Source organism: Egretta garzetta, unplaced genomic scaffold (assembly GCF_000687185.1).
Source record: "Egretta garzetta isolate BGI_Z169 unplaced genomic scaffold, ASM68718v1 scaffold43, whole genome shotgun sequence".
Lineage (NCBI taxonomy): Eukaryota > Metazoa > Chordata > Aves > Pelecaniformes > Ardeidae > Egretta > Egretta garzetta.
This window is the reverse complement of record NW_009259047.1, coordinates 1,055,009-1,063,400: the sequence shown is the minus strand read 5'-3', so window position 1 is coordinate 1,063,400 and position 8,392 is coordinate 1,055,009. Positions and strand designations below refer to the sequence as shown.

General features: G+C 36.4%; 1 protein-coding gene across 1 annotated transcript in view; it reads left to right on the top strand.

Moving 5' to 3' along the window:
• Positions 1-8,332, top strand: part of LOC104122916 (calcium-activated chloride channel regulator 1) — a 21,635-nt gene extending 13,303 nt beyond the window's left edge. The window contains exons 11-16 of the mRNA XM_009635105.2: positions 2,002-2,108; positions 3,446-3,670; positions 3,834-4,101; positions 5,288-5,452; positions 6,340-6,567; positions 7,905-8,332. Of these exons, the coding sequence (XP_009633400.2) occupies positions 2,002-2,108; positions 3,446-3,670; positions 3,834-4,101; positions 5,288-5,452; positions 6,340-6,567; positions 7,905-8,332 (1,421 nt within the window). The remainder of the gene's footprint in view (positions 1-2,001; positions 2,109-3,445; positions 3,671-3,833; positions 4,102-5,287; positions 5,453-6,339; positions 6,568-7,904) is intronic.
• The last annotated feature ends 60 nt before the right edge of the window (positions 8,333-8,392 follow it).

The following is an 8,392-nucleotide window of genomic DNA, read 5'->3' as shown; positions in this document are numbered from 1 at the left end:
CATGGCAATTCATCAGCCTGGAAAAAAGAAATTTAAGAAATTTAAAACAAATTTAATTTTAAAGACATTTGATTTTCATGACAGGCTTTTTTAATACAAACAAGCAGATCTCTTTAGATTCATAGATTTCCTTTAAGAGCTGTCTTGATTTAAAAAATACAGTAATGTGACAATACCCTATTACTAAAAAGATTTAGTTATTATATTACTATATAACGTAAAAAGAAATGTCTAGAATTTATTCCTGGCATTACATGCAATGACTAGAACTTTCTCTATGTTTAACTTATAACCATGTTTTATTACATAAAGAATAATAATTTTCTCAAACTGCTGTGGCTGAAGTGCACTGGCTAGGAAATCGCAAACACAGCGACTACCCTTGTCATTAGCAAGCGTAGCTGTCAGCTGAGATGAAGCTCCATAATTACTTTGAAAACAACCTTTTAAAAACTACCCATAGGGGTGCTGCTTCATGCTACAGCACCTGCAAATGCTATGGAAGAATGAAAACTCCTTGTGTAGATCTAGAAAGCAAGCTGACTCCAAAAAAGTACGGTGAATAAATACTCTTATTTGAAAGGTGCACATGCTGTGCATTTTCAGACTACAATCCATTTGCTTTAGCAATTTAAATAATGTGGAATGCCCTTATGCACTCTTCAACATCATTAGATCAATGTGACTATGGGAGAGTCCAGAGTTCAATTCTGTTCTGGCCTGTATTTCAAGACAGAATTTGTTGTTTCAGTTCCACTTGCGGAGTATTTATTAAGAATGATTTGTGAGCCAGAAAGAACCCAGATGGTCCTTCAGCTTGTAGTCTTAGAATCATAGGATCATTTAGGTTGGAAAAGACCTTTAAGATCATCAAGTCCAACCATTAACCTAACACTGCCATCCCACCACTAAACCATGTCCCTAAGCACCACAGCTACACGGCTTTTAAATACCTCCAGGGATGGGGACTCAACCACTTCCCTGGGCAGCTGGTTCCAATACTTGGCAATCCTTTTGGTGAAGAAATTTTTCCTAACACCCAACCTAAACCTCTCCTGGTGCAACTTGAGGCCATTTCCTCTTGTCATGCTGGTCTTCAACCAGCAGGCCTTCTTGCGTAGAAATGAAAATCAATTTTCCAAAAATACTGCATAGATCTCTGAACTGACACCTCCTCCAGTTCATATGACTCCACATGCTGTCTCATGGGGCAGAGCCATACACTGATGAAACCTGCACACCTCCTGTCAGCCTGTACATGAGAGATGGAGCTGAGCAGCATTAGGTGGTCAGGAGGGGCTGCGGGCAGCCTCTGCGCACCCTGAGGGGGCTCCCCAGGGCTCAGCGCTGCACAGCAGCCTCTCCCCCACTCTGGGATTCCAGTGACTCCTGCATTAGGAGCACAGTGATGGCTCAGTTTATGGCCAGCATGTATGATCCTAGTTTGAGAGAGAATTGCAACAAGTGAGTGAAGTGCAGATGCTTCAGTGGAGCGATATGAAGCCGTACGCACAAGGAATTCGTTAACAGACCTGCACTGAGTATGAGAACCTCCAATGGACAAGAGCTGCCTGAACTCAGTATGCATGAAACTAAATTTCACATTTGGAAATAAAGATGATCTGGATTTTAAGAGTCAAAAACCATGGAATGCCACGGTGTCTTTTTTAGAGAGGTATTTTCAGAGCAGAATTTCACTGAAGGGATAATATGTGACTCCAAAAGTACTAGGAAAAGTCTAAAAATGTTGCACTTGATGATACATTGCTGAGAGCAATTTTTCTGCAAAATTTGCCAATGAGAGATAAAATGAGTTGATCACACAAGCCAGAATTTACTATGACACATGCATTAACGCATTAATAAAAAGATACATTTCTTTTCTGATTTTTGTAACAAATTGGCTGCCTCAGTAGAACATTCAGTTCCAGAAGTCACATACATTTTAGCAATTTTAGAGTAAAAAATAGTATTTCTAATTCTTTTGTTCTTGTCTTTCAGGAGGCTCACACTTTTATGCTGTAGATGGAGCTGTCCCCAGTAAGTTAATTGAGGCATTCAGTGCAATTACATCAGGAAGCGGAGATACTTCTGAACAACCTATTCAGGTCTGAATTTCAACACTTCTTTTTCCTCCTATGCATTTAGTTGATCAGTAATTGGATGAATTTAGACATTAATGATCATAATTTTCAGTAGCTCAATTTGGAAATAGGAGCAAGTACATTTTTTAGTGATCTACTTTTCACTGCAATGAAATAAAAATATAATTTACATAATTTGTATTCTTCATTTCACAAAACTAAGAAAATTGTTTGTCATAATTGTCAAAGTCCAAGAGACTTTGAGAGAAAAAAGCAAGCAGAAATCCCCCAGGATGTTTAGTTCACTCTTATATGAAACATCTTTTAGAGCATTTTAACAGTCTAACTTCAGTAACAAAGATACAATTAAAATACAGCTTCTCTCCCAAGCCATATGTATCATTTTAATGTATAAACTTAGACTTTTCACCTAGGACAATTGTCAGTTAGAATTTAGCAACTGATTCCTCACTTTGTTAATATTTTAACACAGATCCAGTCCTATGTTTTATCCAAAATATACCACTGGCAAAGATAGCGAGATTATAAACAGCAGTCAATATAGATTTAAAAGCAGATCTGGGATTTTCTGAGTTGCTGTATTGCTATATTAATTGACTCTTCTTTCCCACGTCTGCAGGGAAAAAAAATAAGTTTATGACAGGCTATTTTCTAATTGCAGACTTTATCGTTCATAAAATAGGAGTAAGGAAATTACACAAAATTATTTTATTTTAATAAAAGAAATATCGTTTACTTCTTTTTCCTATATATTCTCCTCTGTTCTGTTGTTATTTCTGTCTCTCTCATTACCTATAAGCCCTACAACCATATGTGGAAACATTGTCTTTCTCAGTCTTCCAGGATTTTGAGACAGACAAACTGCAGTGTAAATACAGCTTACTAGCACAATGCTTTAGATAAGTAGATAAACAGTTTAGATACAGAAATGAAGGACTTGCACTTACTGTAACTTACTCTGTTTACCATAATTTTACACTTAAAATCAATGTTACTATGCAAGCAGCCATTTCACAAAGCAAATCTGGGATTTTATTAGTTTTCTTCATTAAATCGTTGTGCCAAATGGCTCTTAATTTTCCTGTAGGTAGAGACAGCATAACTAGTCTACCGTCTTCTCTGTATAACTCTGAGTTAAAAATAAGTAAGCAGAGACCTTTTTTCATGCTAGTTTCCCAAAAGCATAAATGCTTTTCAGCTCTCTCCTCCAAGACTAATCCATTTTAAGTCAGCAACGAATGGATACAATATTGTGCAATGGATGAGGAATCACTCTGAAAATATGTTAAATGCTTCTTTACTGAATAACAATAAGACAAATTTTATTTCTCTAACAACAGCTTGAAAGCAAAGAGCTATTTGTTCAGCATTCTGAATGGATGAATACTACTGTGCCTGTTGATGAAACTGTGGGAAATGACACTTTCTTCAGCATTGCATGGAGTTTATCTCAGCCATTTTTTTTCCTGAGGGACCCCAAAGGAAAAGAATATGGAAACTCAGACTTTACAATTGATAATTCAAACCTAAACACAGCTAGACTCAGTATAAGTGGCACTGCAGAGGTAAAGACTGAACATTTTCTATTATTTTCTGAATTAACATTTCCTATAGACTAGCATACATCTTTTCTTTAATTAATTTGTAATTACATGAAGGAGACAATGGCCCTTGTTAGAACATGAAGCTTTTTCACTAGTTTTTTACATTTTTGTATTTTATTTGCAGGTGGGCGATTGGCAGTTTTGTATTAAAAATGTTCATACAGCAGCTCAAGCTATATCAGTAATGGCTGCCTCTCGACCAGCACATTCTGATGTTCCTCCTCTAAGCACTGCAGCTCTCATGAACAGGGAAAATACAATATTTAATCCAGTTGTTATTTATGCAGAGGTTAGCCAAGGGTTTTTGCCTGTTCTTGGTGTAACTGTGATAGCCACCATAGAGAAGGATGGTGCTGCAGCAGTAACTGTTGAACTTCTCGATAATGGCGCAGGTAAGGCTCCATATACATAGTAAAAACCTTTGCAGTTACACATTTTGGAACCCAAGCCTGTAAATTCCCCTCAGATTTATCACTAAGGACTGAGTCATGGCTATTCCCTAAATCAAGAGAAGAATAAAACAGGAGGCAGAGAACCCTACTGCTTTAGGATGGAAGTAAGCTACAAAGATTTTCTTGGTGAGGAAAACAAAAGACATGGGTCTTTACCTGAAAAATTGTTCCGTTTTCTTTCCTGTGCTGTTTTGAGGGTGAAAGCAGAAGAACTGTGTATGGTAGAGGGTACATTGCTCATACCTACTTTCTGAAAGTGTACTTCATGTAATCGCCTGCCCTCAAGAGGCAAGGTAAAAAGAAAACTAGCTGTTTTGTTAGTCCATCTCATTTTCTATGAAGCTGGACTACAGTCTTAACATTAGCTCAGCAAACGCTAGCTTTCTCTCTTTTGTATGCTAAGTAAGTGCGTTATTCTTCTTTTCAAGAATACTCTTTCTTAGAGCAATAGCAAGAAATTCCTGGCATTCAGAATCCCTCATTTTTTTTTTCCTCTCTCCTCTTCCTTTTCTCTCAGCACTGCTGTAGACCTGTAGCTTTATGAGTTTGGTAGTAGTCAGCAGTGCCTCCTCATTTTGTCCTTGCTTTCACATTGCTGTACTTAAAAATATAGTAAGATTTCAATGTGTTTCTTAAACATCTTCTATTTTCTGAACCCGTGAGGTTGTTTTAACATTGCTGCCAAGCTTCAGAATAGTTAGCTTGGATGCCACTGGCAGATCATCTCCTGCAGCCGTCAGGTATAACCACACAAGTTCACTTAAAGAGAAGGAATCTGGTCTTGATGAATTCCTGGCCAAAGGTTAAATTATGACATTTTTCTAATTTAAAGGTGCTTTACATAGTAGATGGCAAGTAAGTATTAAGTTGGCGGTTCCATACAGTAACAAGAGATCAACCTAGTTAAAGGTGTTAATGCAAAATGGTTCTTCTTAACAAAATACATATGAAACGCAGGTTAGTGGGACTACTCCTGTTTTTGAAGAAGCCCACGTTACAAAAACACTGCCAAGTTTTCTGCATAGTAATGTTCAGGTTTTATGTTTACATATGAATAGCAACAATAACCCTGTTTATGAGCAGGTATTTTGTTTGAGATATTAATTCTCAATAATTCTATACCGAGGTGCTGACACGATGAAGGGTGATGGAGTCTACTCAAGGTACTTCACTTCTTTACAAGGCAGTGGAAGATACAGTCTAACAGTGAATGCCCATGGGAGAAATACAACCACCAGACTTGGCTTCAGGCAAAATCGAGCCTTGTATATAGCAGGCTACAGAGAAAATGGTAAAGAGCATTTATGAAACAGACAATTCTTTGCATGATTTGTGTGAAGGGGGGGTGTAAAGGTTTAGCAAATGGGATCATTTAGATTCACAAAAATTGCACTTGATCTTAAAAGATGTTCCATCTATCATTTTCGCTACAAAAAAAAGCCCAGACAAAACAAACCAGCTCCAACTACTGTTTCCTGTGTATGGGAATAGCACAAAATGTTGTCTTTATTCTAAACCTTACTTTCTCTTACAGCTATGAGAAGGATAAATATTGCTCAGAATCTGTATTTCAGCATCTCACAACAGGAATTTCCAATCTATCATTCTTTTTGAGACTTTAAAATAGGAATTTGGGGTAAAAAAATTCAGCATACAACATAGTATACAAACCAATACTGCTAGAAAACTTAGCTTTTGAAATTTCTTGATTTTTTTAGTACTTTTTCATCTTAATACTGAAAAAAATTAGTTGTTGCAATTTAATATTCTCACACTTATACATTGTGAAATTTAGAAAAATCAGCATAAAAATTGTCTAAAAACCTCACAAAGTATGGCCTATATAACTGAAACTCTCTTAAGGCCTGCAATAGGTGAGGAGATGGATAGAACTACTTTATGGCAGCCATGGCTCGCCAACACCTGCAACTTGCTATACTGGCATCATTTCCAATTTTTATGCATTTCAGACTTTGTCTGCTTTTTGGGTTTCCTAAATTTTATGCTGAGAATCCTGAGATCACCTTATTTTCTGTCTTTACTTCACTAACTTTCCACTAAATTTGAAGATGCTAGAGATAACTTACAGGATGAGAAGAGATAAAAAAGATATTAAAATTAAAAGAAAATGCAATTCAGAATTCTGTCATGATGAAAGTTGAAAAATGTTTTAAACAGGTAAAATTTATCTGAATGCACCAAGACCTAAATTTGCAGATGAAGAAATCCAAGTCAAGCTGGGAAGTTTCAGAAGAATTTCAAAAAGTTCTCTTGTAGTGAATACAGGAGGAGATTCTGCTCCTACTTATCCACCCTGTAAAGTTACAGACCTTCATGCTCGTGTAGAAAACAAAACAATAGTCTTGTCTTGGACAGCTCCAGGAGGTGACTTTGACAATGGAAAAGGTGAGTCAGACACTACATTTTTGTGACATGATGTTGATATTTGTATCTGAAAGGACACATCCTGAGGACCACCACTCAAGGATGAGGGTTACATCTTTCCCACCTGAAAATGTAACCAGGCAGAATGTTACGCTGTTGCATGATACCTGTTTTAGTTCTCCTTGATTTTTCATGTTAAAAAAACCAAACCAAGTAAACCAAGGAATATTATAAACAAAGGAAATAAAGAATATTATAATACATTATAATACAGCCACCAGAGACTTTAGCAAAAAAGTCTTAATTCATGTCTGTGCATAATTAAAAAAAAAAAATCAGCCAACATGGACAGTACAAAGCTTTAGTCTATTTACAAAGATGTAAATGGACTGCAGAGATACAGTAACATTCTATCCAAAATACTCATTTAAGGTTGTTGTACAGAAAAATGAGACCTAATTCCAGATGAAATGTACAAGCATTTCCTTGCATAAGCCAGAGAGCGTATGTTAAAATATACAATCTACAGTTATTCAGATTACAGTTTCAGATAAAAATCTGAAAAAACCCTGAAATAATAAAAAAATAATCTTGACTTCTTTTATTGCTATTTAGCAACTGTATGTCTAAAAACTTTTATAGTTAAAAGTGGTCAGTTATTGCATTACAGTTTAAGATAGCAAGTCCTGCACTGGTTTGGAGCTAGGCATATCATGCACAATACTATCTAAAAAGTAAAAGATATTTGTAAGAGGAAGAGAAGGAGAAGAGGGGAAAGTCTTGAAAAGCTACAGACTTGAAAGAGAAAGAGCAGAACCCCCCAAAGTTAATCAAACACATTTCTAGCAATATAACTACCAATTCTTTGATTACAAATGGGAGAATAATTTTGTGTCTTTCACAGTTTGTGCTATCAAAGCCTCACGCCAAGAGAGAGAATACAGATGAGATGCAAGGCCGCCCCTGCTATCCATACATGTATTTTAATTGCCATTTCACCTTATGTTTCTATTTGGGCAGCACAGTTTCCCATTCAGCTACATTTTGCTGAGTGTTGGTGAAACAGTTTTTCACCAACACTTCTGCATGAAGCTGAGTGTTGGTGAAACAGTATTTTTAAGGCCAATGAAAAGGAGGAGTTCCCAGACTCTGCAGCAATAGACCTTGGACACTGTAAAGTAAAGTTTAAAAGCAAACTTGCCAACCCTCCATGCTGAGCAACAGTCAGTAGTAAAACAGGAATCATCAGCACATTTTTTTACAAAATGGCTCTAGAAGTCCTATACTGTCACCACAAGCAGGGATATTGAAACTTCTGTATTATTTTGTTGTTAACATGCATTCTTTTTTTTCCCTAGCTGATCACTACATAATAAAAAGCAGTGGAAATCTTATGGACCTAAGAAATCACTTTGATCATGCTACTTCTGTGAATTCTTCTAATCTCATACCTAAGGAGGCTGGTAGGGAAGAATTATTTAGAATTAAACCAGAAAATTTCGTAATACAAAATAGCACCATACTCTACTTCGCTATACGGGCTGTTGATGACACCAACTTGATTTCAGAGGTGTCTAATATAGCACAAGCCACATGGGTCATTCCCCCAAAAGCATCTGTGCCTTTAAATTATGACGGTAATAATGATGCTGCTAACAGTATGGTAATAGTGGCAATAATAGCTGCATGTATAGTAGTTGTCTGTACTATTGTAATTTCAACTCTGTGTGTTTTACAAAAACATAAGGGACGTGTTGATATTGAAACAATGCAAAAGGATATGTAAAATAAAATAAAAAATAGAACGAATTGACAGTAATTTTTGCTACACAAGTTTGAACAAAGT